The sequence below is a fragment of the Haliaeetus albicilla genome, chromosome 16, assembly GCF_947461875.1.
Source record: "Haliaeetus albicilla chromosome 16, bHalAlb1.1, whole genome shotgun sequence".
Lineage (NCBI taxonomy): Eukaryota > Metazoa > Chordata > Aves > Accipitriformes > Accipitridae > Haliaeetus > Haliaeetus albicilla.
The window spans coordinates 8,422,213-8,440,188 of record NC_091498.1 but is presented as its reverse complement, the minus strand read 5'-3'; the positions used below and the strand labels follow the sequence as shown (position 1 = coordinate 8,440,188).

General features: G+C 45.5%; 2 protein-coding genes across 6 annotated transcripts in view; both read left to right on the top strand.

The window, feature by feature from the left end:
• The first annotated feature begins 280 nt into the window (after positions 1-280).
• On the top strand, positions 281-7,900 carry PTAFR (platelet activating factor receptor). The gene is made up of 2 exons (XM_009920868.2): positions 281-484; positions 4,307-7,900. Exon 2 carries the CDS (start codon positions 4,362-4,364, stop codon positions 5,421-5,423), a length of 1,062 nt encoding a protein of 353 aa, XP_009919170.1. The 5' UTR covers positions 281-484; positions 4,307-4,361; the 3' UTR covers positions 5,424-7,900.
• A 1,213-nt stretch (positions 7,901-9,113) lies between these two features.
• Positions 9,114-17,976, top strand: part of EYA3 (EYA transcriptional coactivator and phosphatase 3) — a 63,803-nt gene continuing 54,940 nt past the window's right edge. For 3 of the 5 annotated variants that reach the window (XM_069803442.1, XM_069803441.1, XM_069803437.1), the window contains exon 1: positions 9,114-9,222. The gene's annotated coding sequence lies outside the window, so the exon portion shown is untranslated. The remainder of the gene's footprint in view (positions 9,223-17,976) is intronic. The other 2 variants (XM_069803440.1, XM_069803438.1) reach the window with 2 other exon arrangements.

The window sequence follows — 17,976 nt, the reverse complement described above, 5'->3', positions numbered from 1 at the left end:
GAAGTTATTAAGTGAAAGCTCTTCTGGCTTCTGCTATTCATCTGTTTGGAAGAAGGATGCTCACATACTGTCTAATCCCAGATCTAACCAGGGACATGGAGTGGATTTCTATTCTGCCTTTAGAGGAAAATCCCAATTTGCTCTCTTTCAGGATCATCAGAAGCAGAGATAACTTTGAGGAAACAGCTTTAAGGACTTACCAGATCTTTGCTGTGGTTAATTGTCTTTCCTCTACAGCTTATTTTATTTCTCATTTCCTTTGAGCTGATGTCACACATTTCCTCTTCTCTAGTGACTCTGCAGTCATGCTGCAGTTGCTCCCATTCTGGTGTCCTGTTCTTGAGAGCTGCCTGTGTGGAGACCTTCCAGCCCCAGGTCAGAGAAAATAACACTTGGCAGAAGACTGAGCATCCTCAGTAAAACACCCATCACTGCTCTACTAAAGCTGAAGATGGACATATCATGCTGAATCCTTTTGACTGTGGTAAGCAGAAAATATACTTTATTAGTACTATTCCTCTTAGAATATACTTTTGCTGATGGCATAGTTTGTGTTAGCATGGTCTTTGCACATTGCAGCCATGAGGCAGTAAATCCTTATTGAGAGAGCATGGCCCATGGGAAAGTGTGTAGACTGGGAGCAGACTCTGCAGTTCCCCCAGCCATGCTCTGCTGTGCAGCTGGTTACTTCCACCTCTAGTTCTGCATATAATGGAGTTGACGATATAAACCACTTGGGATTATTGGCTGGTGTACTAGTGTACAAGGTAGTGGCTTGGGCTAGAGTTGCCAGGGTTTTGGTAATGCAGCACAGCCTGCTGCAGCAGAGAACAGGACCCACACTCGCCAGCCCACACCCTGACCACTGTGCCTGTTCTCCTGCCGGCACAGAGAACATTTATGTGTTTTATACAAAGGGGAATTGCTTCAACAGGAGAGGCTGAGTGATATCCCCCATACGGTACTCCAGAATCTAGGGCTTAGGACATCTCACAAGTATATGGGAGATGTAAGCTTGAGTTCCTCAGGCTGAAGAGGGAAGTGGGTATTGAGTAAATTTAGTGGGGAATGGTACCATGCTCTCTTCTAGCTGTATTTTGTAGAATATCTGGCTTGACAAGTGAGAAGGGAAAAACAACTCTCTTGTGATTCCCTGAGGGACCTTGGCATTGGCACCATACAGCCTACTAAGGCAAAGACAGATGAGCTCTACCAAGTGCTGTTGGGACCAGGAGACAGCACTGCCATCTCCTACAGCCCACCTTTCCCAGAGATTTCTAGCAGATTTAACAATGTAGAGCAGGTCCTTGCACTCATCTCTCCAGGTCAGAGCACAGCCCCTTAGCTCAAACCCATCTTTTGTGCAGGGCTTTGCCATGGAGGGGGGCGTGCAGGTTTGCTCTCCCTTGCACCCCATCTGCTAAATCTGGCAGCTGGTGGGCAGGCCTGGAGACCCCACCAGTAAAGTCCACCAGAGCTCCTGGGCAAAGTTTGGAGGCTGCCCAAGCCCATGTAGAGCACCAGAAATGGAGGGGTAGATGGGCAGTGTCCCGCGGCACAGTCTAAAGGGACTTTGTGAATAACAGTTATGCCTATGTATTGGATGTGGGCACTTCTCTCCTCCTCATGAATTCTGCTAGTGGGATGCATCACCTTTTTTTTTTTCCCTACTCTTGGTATGTTCAGGTCTGGTGCTACAGTGATAGAGCACCTTTCATTGCGAAGGTTCCAGCCCCAAGCACCAGAACTATTTGCTGCAGTTGGCAGATAGTCAGAACAGTGGGTTTACAATGCGGATTTGAAAAAAAATAAGTTCTCTAATGATCTTAGGTAATTAGGACTTTTTTTTCTTATTCTAGTGTCAGAATAGTGTTATCAAACACACAGCTCCCCACTAGTTTCTCCTGCCCCTGCACAGCCTCACCTCTTCCCTGAATGCCTGCATCTGCTAGGTGCCCTCCCAGGCTGAGAGATGCAAACCTTTCCAACTGGTATATGTCCTTACCAGAGATGGTCCCTCAGTGGGTCGGAGAGCTGGGCTTAGACACAGACATTTATTTAAGGCCATGTTGTGACAATTACTACTTTTCATACATAGATGAGGGTGTGGAAACAGATCCATGAGATGACCAGTAGGACTTGCCTTGGGTCCTGCATGAATCAAAGTTACAGCAGGGAACAGATCATGGGCCCCTGCCTGCTCTGGGACCTCTCCGCAGGGCAGCAGTGAGTGACACATTACTCTTCAGGGATGTGCCAGACCTCTGTGGCCAGACCCTGAAGTGTCATGGCCCAGACCATCCTCACCACCTGGCAACCATCACCTGAATCAGCTACTACCCTTTAGAGATCAGTGGGTTCTCAGCAGGGTAGCAGAGATCAAGGTGAAAGAGGACAGATACATGTGTCACCTGGCCAGCTACTAGTACTGCCACAGCTACTTGTTAATTCACATGGAACATGGCTGAAAGATTGAGTTTAAAGACACTCAAACCTCAGTGCTGCCCAGCATGCAGCAGCCTGTGAAGGTCCAAGGACAAGTTGTGGATATCTGTAGTTGTCATGTCCTTAGGGGACCTGTGAGGGGTGAGGAGGGACAGGCTTGGGAAGATGACTATTGCCTTCCTCTCCTAACAAATGGAAAGAAGTACCGAGTGGTTTGCAGAGTTTTCTGAAGAAAGGAAGAGCTTTCTTGAGCTAGAGCTGACTTTGCATTTGCAGAGGAAAACTGCAAATGTGCGAAGTGTGAATGAGGAACCAATGGCACATGGTCACAAAGAGAGACTCAACGCAGAGAGGGTGAGATGGGGGTTTATGTCGTTAGCTGCTGCTGGGGAAGATCCAGAAAGTTTCGAGGCAGGAGGGTGCCTTCTCAGGAGGCAGCAGTCTTTGAGGGAAAATGCTTGTCCGCAGCGCTGGCAGAGCTGAGGCAAGCACATCACAATGTGCAGCGCCTGGCATTCCCATCATAACTCGCACAAGAAGTTTAGGCTTCGTGACTGGCGGTACAGTTTACTCTCAAGGAAAACCACCATGTTCTGCAAATTAGGTTAAAAACCCAGCAAGTTTACCATTAGTGAGCAACCTAGTGTCCTTGCTGGTGGCTCTCAAACTGCTTTATCTGCATTAGTCAGTTAACTTCCCATGAAGGAAGAGGGAGAGAAAAAGCAGATCTGCAGGACTGTGTCAGGAAGAGGCTAGTGCCTGCCCAACATCAGACAGGGAGTTGGCACTAAAGCCAAGAACAGGCATGTACGTCCTCTGGATGGTAAAAGCAGCAGGTTGAAGTATACAAGGGATTAGACCAAATCCATGTAAATCTGAGACAAGAACACATACAGTATTGATGATGCAGGAATTTGGTATGTCCAAACTGTAAGCAAGATTTGAAGAAATACTAACTGAGGTAGGGACTGGTAATATTAAAAACCTGAAAGTGTCTCTTTAGGGACAGTATTTGTCAGCAGCCTCACCAGCGACACAGGAAAGTACAGAATTGCTGCTGCTGACACTTCCATTTGATGCAGAAATGGTAGGGGGAAAAAAAAGGGGGGGAGCCAGATTGGTTTGATAACAACTTGAATACAAAATGATGGCACAATAGACAACAGCCAGGATTTTAAGAGAAAGAAACTGTAGTTAAAGTCAACAATGAACCACAAAACATCACCCTTTAGGATTAGTGACTCATCTTTTACATCATTCACTGAATAAAAAAATTGAGAGGTCTGGTAACCTATTAAGTGAACGTGAGATCCTATAGTGCCTGCAACTAAGAAAACAAATACAATCTTTACAAGTGTAAGCAGGAAAATGTCAGAAAACAACAAGTAGAGGGTGACTCTGGAAATGGCAATAGTGAGACATTTTTACCAGATACTGTTTCACTTCTGGAATTTCTAGGTTAAAATAAATGTAGGCAAGTTAGAAAGCATTAGCAACCACAGGGGGGGAAAAGAGACCCAGAAAACCTGTTTGCTTATAGTAAAAGATTAAGAAATGTGAGACAGAGCAGAGTAACAGATTATTTTATCTAAGAACCCCAATGCATAAAAGTCTTTTGAGATTAGAGATTAGTGATCTGATATCCACACTGTAACGAACAACACTGGATGAAGACACAAAGGCTAGTATGGTGTGGAAATAGGATCAAAGAGAGGACCAAGGGGACAGGGCAGGTGTCTGTGGCTGGAGCCAAGGCATGGAGCAGAACTCCTGTGGTCACAGACAGCTGAAAATGAAAGGTGGGTTTTGGCTTAGCAATGGCACCATACCAATCAGCTCGTTTTATACTTTGTATTTTTAGGTAAGAAGAAAAGCTACATCAGGAAGTCCTGCTTCAGACGTGCCCACTCAGCACCATGTCTGGAAAGGGTAAAGGCGCTGCTGAAGGTAGTGCCGATTCCTACATTTCATGCCACATAGACTCTGAGTTTCGCTACAACCTCTTTACTGTTTTCTACAGCATCATTTTCATTCTGGGCTTTGTTGCCAACTGCTATGTGCTCTGGATTTTCAGCCGTATTTACCCCACCAAAAAACTCAATGAAATCAAAATATTCATGGTGAACCTGACAGTAGCTGACCTGCTCTTCTTGGTTACGATGCCAATGTGGATTGTTTACTATCACCACCATGGAGACTGGATCATGCCTGAGTTCCTCTGTAATGTGGCTGGCTGTTTATTTTTTGTTAACACCTACTCTTCTGTTGCCTTTCTGACGGTCATCACATACAACCGTTACCAAGCTGTGACTAATCCCATTAAAGCTGCTCAGTTTACCACCCAGAGAAGGGGTATCTACTTATCAGCAGCTATCTGGATCATAATAGTGGGCAGCTCTTTGTATTACCTTTTTGACAATAATACTAATCAGGAGGAGATTGATTCGAAGAATTTCACACGGTGCTTTGAGCGCTATAACTCTTCTAGCAGTGTTTCAGCTGTTCTCACCATTCATGTCATCATCTGCATCCTCTTCTATATAATTTTCCTTTTTATACTAGGCTGGAACATCATAATTATCAGGACACTGTTCTCCAAATCAGTGCAGCCACGGAAGAGTGTTCATGTCAAGCAAAGGGCACTCTGGATGGTTTGCACAGTGCTGGCTGTGTTCATCATAAGCTTTGTACCTCATCATATAGTGCACCTGCCCTGGACCCTGACTGTTCTGGAGCAGTGGAAGAAGGAAAACTGTCAGTTGCGCCAACAACTCAATGATGCTCACCAGGTGACTTTGTGCCTCTTGAGTATGAACTGTGTGTTGGACCCTATCATCTACTGCTTCCTCACCAAGAAGTTCCAAAAACATCTTTCAGAAAACCTGAAAAGCATGAAAGGGAGTCGCAAGTGCTCCAGGCAAACCACCGACACAGTGATTGAGGGCACCATTCACCAAGAGGATGCCATTAGGATCTAGTTCAGCCCTGTTCTGACTGCAGATTGAGATGCATGAATTAGTCACCCATCTTTTCTCAAGAAGAGGCACTGAGGGACACAACAGAGCACCAAGATATTACAGTTCCTTTTTTCTATTAGACAGAAGAATGGACACTCATTTTTTCTATCATCACATGCAACTGGCAGAACAGGAACCTGCAGTAATCTGGCAGAAAAGCACCTTCTGTCTGGGCTGATGTTCTCATGGGCACTAAGAACAGCTCAGACGATCTGCTTTTACGTGAAAGAACTGTGTCACTGAGTCTCTGCAGTGCGCAGCTAGAAGCAAAGTGCACTGAAATTATCCATTGTGTCAGCCCAGACAGCACCATCCCTGGTCCTTTGCCTGCCAAGCTCCCACGAAGAATCCAGTATCAGAGCTGTAAGAGACTTCTAAAAGACCTGGAAGAACAGACTGAGCTGCTAGTATAATCAAGTGACTTTTCTAAGCAGTTTCCATGGTTCTGTGAAGAGAGTCTGAGCTGAAGAAGCTCTTGAGTGGCTAGAAGGGACGTAGTCCAAGGAGTTCGTCAAATGCCATCCAAGAAGACATCTGCACCTCTGATCCCTTCTTACCTACTCGCATGGTCTGCCAGGGTCCATACTCAACAGATGTCTGGGTGTAGCTATTATAAACTTTTGCCTCTGCTCCCAGCTCTTGAATCAGTCAAGTAACTGGACTAGTAGGCAAGAAAATGAAGACAAATTGGCAGTGCCTCAGTCCCTGTCCCCAGATCAGCATTATGTCCAAAGGGGACTATTGTCTGCCCTGACCTCTTTTATGATAGCAGAACTGGCATACCAGCAGCCTCTTGCACTCAGTTTAGTAATTTTTGGCTGACTGCATGTGTCTGTGGAAATCCAATCTCACTTTGGAGGCTCCAGATAACAGAAGATTATTGTCAGCATGGGCATTATGATAAGAAGAAAAAAAGCTTAAAACGCTTCAGTATCTTTGTTCTTATTTATTTAAGTTAGGGTTGTAGCAAGGAACTATATGTTATTCCTTCCCCCAGCCTTTCTATTTCTGCTACGAAGAAATTAAGCTGACTACTTCTTGATATCCTACCACAAGTATTAGGTCAGGTCATGGCTGCTTTCTGAGCAAACCAGTGCTGCACAGTGATACAGTACACTTGACAGACAGGTAATTCATGTACTCCCACGAGCCTAGAGACTCCTCACTCAGGGCTGGCTGCAGTCAGTTGGGGCCCAGGGCAAAGTGCTTTTCCAGGGGTGCTAAGTCACAAGACACTCAAGGTTCCTTTTGTGACCCAAATTGCTTAATCCAGCACAGGAAATTGGGCAGGGCAGGGAACTTACTTGTTTTCACAACAGTTTTTGGTTCCCTAAACTACATAGGAGTGTCTGGTTAATGACAGAATAAGTGTATCATCTGACCTGTGACACCAATTCTTCATGTGCAAGGACAGCAGCCTTCCTACACCCACCAGAGAATGTGAAAGATAAGCTCAAGTCTTTCCAAAGATAGGACCAATGTCTGTATCAGACCTTGCCTACATTCAGTAGAGATATGGGTCCTTCAGCTTTTATGCTTACTTGTGTGAATGAGCAAAAGAACTAAGACATTTCTTTTTCTGATGCCATCTGCCAGGGCCAGCCATGCACTCCAGGCCCAGTGCCAGGCAAAGGAAAGAATCTGATCACAACTTGAATGCATTTCCCTACTGGTCCTGGATTCTGCTCTAGTAATGGCCACCCATAAAGAACAGGGGCTGGCACCTCTTAGCAGACAGATAATTCCTTATGTCCCTCAGCCATGTTCAAAGCTTTGCCCTGAATCTGCAGTCATCCAAGCCACAGCACACAGCAAGGGGGGGCAATTTCTGTAATTTAAAAGCCTAAATCCCACTTGCTGGAGGAATCTGCCTTTGTATTGCTGCCCTCCCCAGATGGCACGTTCTGGCCAAGGAGCTCCTGCAGCTGGCAGATGGGGTGGAGCTTTCCTCTTTTCCCCTTGCCACCCCATGGGTTAGCAGAGCTCTCTTGCTTCACAGCCCCTAAAGCACTGAACAGATGAAGTCTGGCAACTCTTAGAGGAAATGAAAAGAGGTTTTACGTGGAGATCTGGTAAATGTGTGATCTTCTTCTACTGATTCCCGGAAAGCTTGCAACAGAATTTACAGTTTAGGCTACCTACTGTGGGTAAATAACATGCTTTACTCCACAGAAAACAGCTGTAAGGCCAGTGTGGACTCAAAGAACAAATGTAAACGTGCATCTAAGGAAAAGGGTAAGTAGAGGAAAAAGCCCAAAGGAGGCTTCAGGAGGATATGTTGCAGTAATTGTAACAATGCGTTTCTAAAAACCAGTCTGAGCTTTTACTTCTGTTCCTGGAATTACTTTCTCAGTTTTACCGCAATGTTGCATTACCCTGCTTTACTTTGCAATAAAATGGCTCCTCAAAAGTTCTTTTAAGTAAAGCGTGTTCCCCAAGTGTTTTGCCCTTTAACTTCTCCCACCTTCTCATCTTCCTGTATTTATGCTGAAGGGAAAAACCTGGTGTCCTAGTTTGGCTGGGATAGAGTTAATTTTCTTCCTAGTAGCTGGTACAGTGCTGTGTTTTGGATTTAGGATGAGAATAATGTTGATAACACACTGATGTTTTCAGTTGTTGCTAAGTAATGTTTAGTCTAAACTCAACGATTTTTCAGCTTCTGATGCCCAACCAGCAAGAAGGCTGGAGGGGCACAAGAAGTTGGGAGGGGACACAGCCAGGGCAGCTGACCCGAAGTGGCCAAAGGGTATTCCATACCATGTGACGGCATGCCCAGTATATAAACTGGCGGGGGGGGGGGAGCGGGGCTGAGGGGAGCTGCCATTCGGGAACTAACTGGGCACTGGTTGGCGGGTGGTGAGCAATTGTATTGTGCATCACTTGTTTTGTATATTGCAATTCTTTTATCATTACTATTTCCCCCTTCCTTTTCTGTCCTATTAAACTGTCCTTATCTCAACGCACGAAATTTCACTTTTTTTCCCCGATCCTCCTCCCCGTCCCACCGGGGGGCTGCGTGGCGTCAGCTGCCTGCCGGGTTGAACCACGGCACCTCGGTGCCACGACACGGCCTGAGCCTGGGGGTGCGCGACCGTGCTTAACGCTGCCACGTGAACTCTGGGGAGGGGTGACATTACGGCCTCGGCAAGTTTTGACCTGCTAAAAGGGAAGGGGAAATAATTTCAGAGAAGAAACAACTTCTGGAGAACCTGCCAGAGCCCTCCAACGCCCGGCCACACTAAAAGCCCCGGAGCCTCTGCCCGGCACACGCGGGAGGTTTTCTGCAGACTCCCGCGGCTCTGCCCCTCCGGCTGAGACCTGGCCCACCGTTTGCAGTAACCCGCACCGCAACACCTACAGCCATCAGACAGCCAACCGGAGGAACGGCCCTGCCAGCCTAAAAAAAGCCAAACCCCAAAGCGAGGCAGCCGCGGTGACTCCCGGCCGAGCCGCCGAAGCCCCCTTCGCCCGCACTACTCGCGGCGCCCGGCACTGGCGGGAGCGGTTACCCGTTTCAAGGCGGCCGGCACTGCCGCGGCGGCTCTCGGCCGCTCTCGGCCCGGCCCGGCTCTCGGCCCGCTCCACCGCCACCCCGCGCCTTGCCCAGGCGCCGCCGCCGCCGCCCTCGGGCCGGCGGCGTCACTTCCGTCGCGGCACGCTCTGCTTCCGGGCGGCGGGCGGGGGCGAGGAGGCGCGGGGCCGCCGCTGCCATGTCCGCTGCGGGACGCGCTCCCGGGCCCGGCTCTGGAGCCGCCTCTCGGTAAGAGCCCGCTGAGGGAGGCCCGGCCAGCGCCGCGCGCCCGGCGCCGCCGCGGGGAGGACGGCGCGCGGCCTCCCCCGTCCCGAGCGCGGCTTCCCCCCCCCCCCCCCCGCCGAGCCCCCGCGCCGCTCCCCCGCCTCGGGCCGGGCCGGGGCCCGGCGGGCCCGAGCTCGTCGGCCGCGGGGGCGGAGGCGGCGGGGACGACGCGCGTGTGAAGCGTGTGCTTCCTCCGCCGGCGAGCGCGGGCCCGAGGAAGGCGGCGAGGGGCGCCGGGGCGGGAGCGGTGGTGCCGGGTTAGAGCCCGGGGCTCGCCGACCGCGGAGCCCGCTGCCCCCCTCCCCCCCCCGGGAGCGCGGCGGGGTGTTCCCCGTAGTCGTGGTGCCTCTGCCGCTGCTGGTGGTGCTTGGAAGAGCTGGGAAGCGGCCGAAAGGGGCAGGAAGACACTGACTGACTCCCTTAGCTCAGCTCAGGTCCTGAGGAGTGGCTTGTGCGAGGTAACCGGGAGAAAGAGCTCGCCCTGGGACGTGCCCGGGGCTTGGTGGGTTGGTCACAGGGCCAGCAGCAGCAGGCAGCCTCAGCTCAGGGCAGCCCTGCTCAAACTGTGCTGGCTTTGCAGTGAGACAGTTAAACATATCTGCACTTGGTTGTTGGATGGGTTTAGTCGCTCACACCGGAGCTTGTGCAGACAGGTCCAAGAGGATGTGTTGGGGCTTGGCAGGGCCGTGGTCAGTTGGGCTTCACAAGCTGTGCTGGATCCAGATCGGCTCTGCTGGACATTCCTGGTTCTGGGAATGCAGTGCAGAGCTGCTGAAGCTTTATGTGGAGCCAGCTCCAGCACAACATGCCTTATTAGTTTGCTTTCTGCACTGCATGGTGTGGCTAAATTGTTTCCAGACTAGAGCTAATCCTCCATGCAACATAGCTGTAGTAATCCAGATGGAGCATCCTACAAAAAAGTCTTGGTGGACTTTGCTTTCAGTATGGAGCTGGCTTTGATTCTGTGATCCACTTAATCTGTAGCATAGTAACTTCCAACTGGTAATTAAAAGTCAACCATGCTAATTAAGATTTTTACAGTTATAATTTTCTTCCTCTGTTGTTTGGTTTCCTTTAATTTGGTCTGTTGTGGATTAACTTAAATTCATGATACTGGAGAAGATAGTTTTTGTTGAGAATCATGGCAATTCACATGCCTCAGGTCACTGTTTTCAAAATAAGCTACTTTTAAAAATGCACAAAGATAGTGGCTTCCTCAGCCTGCAAAACTACTGACCTATCAGACTGTACCTATCATGTTTTGGGTTTTTTCTTACCACCTCATGGTGCAATACTTCTTACTTGTGCAGTTCTGCAGTCCAGTTTTTGCCACGCAAACAGTGATACACAGGTACATTCTCACTGCTCTGTGTCTAAAAGGTAGTTGAGGTTAAGGTCTTGGAGTTTGCAAGCTATTAGAATTGCTGCACAGTGTCTTTCTGCAGCTTTTGCCGCCTCCTCAGCTCTTCCGTGCAACCTCAGCAGCAGTTATGGCACCTTGGTAACTGTGTATTGTTGGGTCATGTGACAAATTTGATTGGAAAACTGTTACTTGCCCATCACAGATGTATGCAATAGCTGTAGTAATTCCTGAGTAATTGGTGACTCCAGAAGGGTTTATAGCTTCTCAAAACTTTGCCCTGTAAATATCCAGATGTTGAATGAGTTTTGAATTGAATATGTCAGAGTATACTTTATTAAATGGATTTCTGTGGTTTGTGTTAATGGGTTGGAGTACCTCTACAGCAGATTAGTGTACGACTTCCTAACTTTTGTGTGCCAAAGGGTAGTTATATATGACTAAACATGAAACTGGATAAAATATACTAAAATATTTTAATTGAACGAAAAGCCTTAGCAAGTACTGTGTTGCCATGTGCAAGTCATGTTATGCATAAAGATTCAAGGCTTAAAGCAGATAATACGTCATTGTGGACATGAGTAACTCAGTGCCTGTATTCTTAGTTATCAGAAGTAGGATTATTTTTTTTCCCTCCCTGCAAATCGGTGCCTTCCCCCCCCCCCCCCCCCCCCCCGAAAGGTGCTCCTAGACAATGGATGCTTGTTAAAACTTGTACTGGGTCTGCAAAACCCTGTGATTGAAAAAGGGGCTGTCAGGACAGAGATGTCAGAGGTGTACAGGAAACTTTTGAGGCCTTAAATGGAATCATGTCAGGATTTAACAACTGATGGTCTCGCACCAAGCAGTGTCTACAGACAGCCCACCTCCAGACATGGTCTTTTGCAGCGACTCCTGAGTGTTTTTATCACCTAAATGGTGACCAGTGGCACACACTGTTTAGTTGTAAGTTGAGGAAGGTCTTTTTCAGCTTTTTCTTGCTTTGTCTTATCCTTAATTTATTCTCTTTCTTTCATCCTAATTTGTCTGGAAGTAAGTCCTTTAATTGGTTAAAGGGCAGCAAAACAGGCATCTCTTCAGCAGTGTTCTTTCAGGTGGCCCCTCTCTAGCAGTGATTCAAGGATAGTTCATGCAAATGCTATGACTGGAGGCTCTCCAGTACCTGAGGGAGTAACTTCAAATCCTTTCTTCCTTCTTGCAGCCACTTCCAGAGCTTCGGTGAAGGTGGTGCTGCAAGGGTTCAGATCTCCTCCTAATGCATTACCCAAATCTGATGTTTTAGGAGAGTGCTGTGGGCAGAAGATGCAGCATGTCATAGCAGACTCTTCAGTGTATAGTGTCATTTTGATCCACACCACACCAGTCACTGCTGTCTTGTCTTTTGCAGGTTGTCACCAATCAGTCCCATAACTGGGCAATATAACTAGAAAACAAGCTTTGTATTTAGAAAAATAATTTAGTGTTGTGATGAAGCTGATTTGGAACTTTTTCCATCTCTTAAATAAACTTTTGGGGTTAAAGGTATGGCTAGTCTAATTTCAGAAGTGATTGGACAGTTCTTCAGTTCTGCAGAATATGGGTCTCTCCTGAGTTGAAACCAGTCTGCAGAGTTATTCTCACATCCCAAGAGCTTCCTTCTGAGTCTTGAAATTTGCATTGTTTGTGTTTGAACACTGGCAGTGCTGTTTCTCTGAGAGTCACCAACTGGTACATAACATAAAGTGTGCGGCAGCTTTAAACCTTGGGTGATGGTTCATAATTCTATAAATATCGTACTATCATATGTAATTCCATTTTGAACGTTTTACAAATCAGTCTCATACTAATGTCTTTTCTTTGACAATTTTTTCCCCTATTCTATTTGAGAGAGCTTAAGAAATTCTTCCTTAAGTATGATTGATTTAAGATGATCAGGGTAGAAAAATGCATATTCGGGACCAGGATCATTTGAAAAAGTAGGTGATTAATTATTCTTCAGAGCAGAAAAGAAAGTGGCAGCTGTTTTCAAAACCACATGGAGGTATTCTGAAGTAGACCTGATCACTGGTTTCCTATCAAAATCTCCCCATGCTGCTTTTTTTTTGGTAAAGGCATAGTTGTTCTCGTATACCTATTGGGGAAAATACTGTCACAGAAAACAACCCCATTGGTTCAAGGCTTTGAAGTTTAACATAGAAGTCTGGTCCCATTTGCAATACATCTGATGTTTTGTTCAATACCTTTTTAGTAGCTCTTGAAATCTCAGAAGCCATTGCCTTGATTATTGTGTGTACTTTAAATCCCCATTTCCTGTCCATCCAGACCTTTTGGGGTATAGGGAGGGGAGCCAGCCTTTTTAGAAGATGAAGGGACTCAAAGATAACAGGGACTACTTTATTTTTCTTCATTAACTTGGCTGGTATTCTGGAGAACTATAAAGACACACGAGGTTTAATTCTTCTTTTTCTACTGTATCATTTTTATTCTCTATCCAGTAGTGAGCTCTCATGCCAAGCCTGCTGCTACGTTGACCTTTCTGGATATGAGGAAAAATAAATTCTTCTGGCTTAAAAAAAAAAAAAAGTTACAAAATACTCACTCTTGCCTGACCTGAAGAAAGCCAAAAAGTCCCTGTGAGTCAATGATACCACTGCTGTCAGCATTTTAATATAAGATAGCAAAAGTAGTTTGACAATTCTCTGAATTACTAATCTGTGACTAGCTTTCCAGGACCTAAAGAATTTAATTTTATGCTGAAGAAAAAACAGCATCAAGTTGTTAAGTAAGTTTCTCTAATCTCAGAATAAAATGACCTTTTTTGTGGATGCTGTTATAAAAAATATACATAATTGGTCTTTACTGAAAGCGTTAGTTCTTGCTGAACTACCAGAATCCAGTATATGTCATGCAGCTGCTTCTTCCAATGAGGGAAGTAAAAAGTGGACTAGTTAAGACGGTTTTTGGCAGTCTTCATTAACTGGAATAGGCCTAAGTCAAAGAGGACAGCCCTTTGGGGAATTTCTTGATGTTGACAGATTTTGGAGCTAAAAGTCAGCAGAAAATACTGCGGACTGTTCTTTCTCAAAGGTTACCTGTTACATATGGCAAGGAAGAAGATACTAATTCCTTGGGCTCTCATGTAGCCTGAAGGCGTGTGTCATCCTGTTGTTTCAGCCGAAACTTCAGTCCTGTTAGCCGCTTGCCCAAGGCCCCTGGCTTCCTTGGGGATGGGCATGTGGTCACAGGTGACAGAGCTAGCAGGGCTCCGAAAGTTGCGAAAATGAGTTGTGCCTGCGTTTCTCGACTGTCCCAGTTATCAAATAAAACTGATTGCAACTTAATAAAGTGTAGGCTTAAACAGTCTTTGATTGCAACTGCAGTAGTTTGCATAATGTGATTCACTTTGCAACTGGTGTCAGCTAAAATTAAAATGCACAATATTATGACTTGCCGCAACTCAACTAATTACAAATATCTTAGTAAAACAACGACCTGGTCATCCCTGCATTCATTTTGCGTTCTAGATTTTCTGCAATCATCAGAAACTTCACAACAGAGAGCACTGTTTTTGCTAGGATTTATTTGTTGTCTGGTTAGGGATTAATTCTCAGTGACAAGGTCTGAAGAAAATGTACTTAGAGCAATGAAGATATCTTCATGATCTTGTTTGTTTCCTCCTGGAAACAAGCAACACTTGCACCTACCAGGTTAGAGGACCTGGTTTACATGATGCCTGAAGCTGTGTAATTAATTCTCTCTTGGGGGGGGCAGTTTGTTTTGTTTGTTTTTTAAGTATTGACCAGAGAAAAACAGACACACGCTCTGGAAAGGTGCAGACACAAAGTTTGAGTCTGTTCTTGTGACCACAGTTGTGTGAACCCTGAAGTCTCATGCTTTTCTTTCTCACCTCCTTTTTTTTTTTTTTTTCCCTCCTTAAAAGCTGTAACTCAGGAAACACAGTAAGTTTAAACAAACAAACAAACAAACCCCCCAAACCCTTGATGGCCCTCCATCAACCCCTGTTGACTGTTTTGTTGCTCTTTGTGTCGTTGCCATTTGGCTGAATCTGGTAAAATAGTTTGACCGAGACCCCTGTGGATCAAGAACAGTCTCAAACAAGGCTTCTTATCTTATTGAAATGTCAGACTTTTCCCGCTGTGTTTCCTTTGTCCATATCTTTGGTATGTGTCCTCCTACTCCTTCAGGGCCTTCAAATGATTTTTCTGTGTATGTAGCAGAAGTTGAACATGCATTTAGCGACCCTGTGGTGTTGCTGCTTGTGAATGAACCCACAGGCTCGCTAATTGCAGTAGCAAGTAGTAATCCATGTTGGGTTACTGAATGCACTGCTTTTCTACGTGTAGAAGACTTGGAAGAATGCAGTGAGCAAAAGCTATCTTTTTCTATAGTAAAGAAAAAGTTTCAAGTGGGGCAGGTCCAAAGACTAAAAGCTTATGTCACCACAGTTTTTTTCTCTGAAAGTACATTTTTGTTTTCTGGAGAAGAGTTGTTGATTGAAATGAGTCATTGGTTTTAGAAGTTAATATATTTGAGTACTCTTGAACTGAAAATATTTTGTATGGGCTAAATATAAAAAGTTATGTAATGACTAAATTGGCAGTTAGATAATTCAAATAAATAATGGCATGAAAGAGAAAAAAGGAAATGGGAATAGATGGAAGGACAACAAGGAAGAGAAAGGAAATATGAATCTGTTTTTTTACTGTGGAAGTTTTGTTGTCCTGGCTGCAGTATTTTGTGAGGATTGTGTGGAAACTTTGTACTATTTTTGTGCATTTGAATGTAGCTTTTTTACTGATTGTCCTAGTCTGCAGCATAGGTAAGCTGGAAGCACTCGCAGTAAATAAAATAACAGCCCCATCTCTTTTATAAAAAATAATGTATGACATACTCGGGATCAGCTCAGAGATTCTTAGGGTGCATGTGAGTTGGTCACTGGTAGCATGTATTAGTTATGATTAATATTGAAGAGGACCTGAACTAACATGAAAGAAAAAGAGAATTGGGAGAAATGGGACCTTTAGGGTAGATTTGGAAAAAAAGTCATCAGGCATTTCTTTGCCAAAATTGTACCTAGCAGAGGAGATGGTGCTTCCATTTGTGAGATACTAATTCTTATTTGAAACTTGACTGGCCTGCCAAGAGCAGAGAGGGAAAAGGATTTTGCCATTGAGCTGTAGCAAGAAGCGAATCTTTTACCATCTAAATCTGCATTTGTTTGATACGTGCTGATAGTACTGTAATGCCAGTTGTAAGTTTTGGGGTTGTTGAATTCCAAATGGAATGTGTTCGTTCTTGTTTTGGGTGACTTGTGATACAATAGTATTAACTAGTTGTAGATATTGTGATCATATCAATTATTTTGTGTGATTAGGGATGTTCTTTTGATGGTGTTTATAGAGAGCTAACCCCGCAGTTATGCTATCTGTGCTGTAACAAGCATCTCTGAAATACAGTGGAAGGAGGCTTTCACTGGGATGCGGTAATGCCAGGGTACCGGCTGTACAGAAATGGTGGGGTAGGATATATGGTGGGAGATGGGCACTGTGCATGAAGGGGTTTTATAAAGGGTAGCAGCATTACAAATACAGGAAAAGAGAAGCACTATTGGATCTGTATGGGTAGAAATCCCAGACCTACAATGTGCTACTAGGATTATACTGGCAACCCCTGGATCAGGGCAGTGATAGTGATCAGGAGCTATTAAGTGAGATCAGAGAAGCTGCAGATTTGGGGGAGTTATAATGGGAGATTTCAACTACCTGGACAGAGACCAGTTCTGTGCCTCCTCAGAAGGCGAGGTAGAGAGAACATTGTTCTAAGTCCATAAATGACTGCTTCCTACAGCAACCAAGTTTAAACTGACAAAAGCTGCTGCTTTTTGGAGTGTCGTGGTGCATAGGACCTACTTTAAGCTAGAAGTGGGATGCCTTACAGCAACCACAGTACAATTAGATATAACTAATAAGAGTAGAAAGGGACAGCAGACAAAAAAAAAATCCAGCACATGGATATTCAACTTCAAGAAATGAAAATACCTAAAAATGAATCAAGTAGTTTTAAAATCCCCCAAACCATAAAAAGGTCTTCCCAAAAAGTGAGCAGCCTACAGGGACCTTGGAATCTGTTTAAAAAACTGTGTGTCAGAAGCCAAGATATACTGTTTGAAAGCAAACAAATTGGTCTCCCCCTAAAAATCCCTCTGTGACTCAATGGGGAAGCTAAAAAGCCATCATGGGGAAAAGACAAGCATTTAAAAAATGGAAAGCATGGTGGGTGAGAACAGGGAAATCTGTAGTGTGGCATAGCAGGTGAAATGTAAAAGGAGAATTAAAAAGGGTGAAAGGGAAGTTGAAGAGCACCTTGCACCGGAGGCTCAAACCAGTAGTAATACGTTCTCTAAATCCATCAAGAGCAGGAATCCAGCTAGTGATTGCATGGGACTGCTCGGTGACCAAGGGTGATGGAACAGGCATCTGGGGATGGTAAGGCATAACAGAGAAGCTCAGTGAATTCCTTGTTGTCACTGTTACTGCTAAAGATGGGCTCCAGAGGACATCCTGGGAACACCATATAGGTGACTGATTTCCAGCAGCAGTAAGATGATAGAGTTATAAATGACAAAATCACTGCTTACTGGAAAATACACTCCATTGGAAAAGAGTCAGCATGGTTTCTGTAAAGGGAAATTTCACCTTTTTAATGTACTGGAGTTGTGCAAGTGCATAAGTAGAGGGGAAGCAACAGCTATCACCAAATTTTCAGAAAACCTTTGACAAAGTTGTATTAAGCTAAGTTTCCCCAGGCTTGGAGGAGAGGCTCTCTATCAATGGAATGCTGGTGAAAGCATAGATTTGGACTGCAGAGGACCTCATGAGGTGGCCTCCTTCAGTCTGCTCACAGAAGGTAGGTTGTTCAGGGTCTTGTTCACTGGGGTTTTGAAAATGTGCAAGGGTGGCCATTTCACCACCCCTGTGGGTCACTCTTCCAGTGCAGACCACTCACATGGTGAATAAATTTTTCCTTGCATTGACTGGGATTTCCCTTGTTGCAATTTATGACCGTTACCTGTTTTTCTAGGTGCTTGAGATGAGTCTGGCTGTGTCTTTTCTGTGATACCTTTTTAGCCTAGCTTGAGACAAGCCTTCATTGCTGCCAGGACTCACAGCTGACTCATGCTGAACTTTTTATCTACCAGCATCTCCAGTTTCTTTCCTGCAGAACTGTGACCTCTCAGTTTGTCCCCAGCCTGTCCTGTTGCATGGGGTTGCTCCATCCCTAGGGCAGCACATAGCACTTACCCTTGTTGAACTTCATGAGGTTCCTGCCAGCTCGTTCTTCTAGCATGTCACAGTCAT

What these genes read in the sequence shown, in the direction of transcription:
- PTAFR (XM_009920868.2), top strand. Translation starts at nt 4,362, where the DNA reads ATGTCTGGAAAGGGTAAAGGCGCTGCTGAAGGTAGTGCCGATTCCTAC.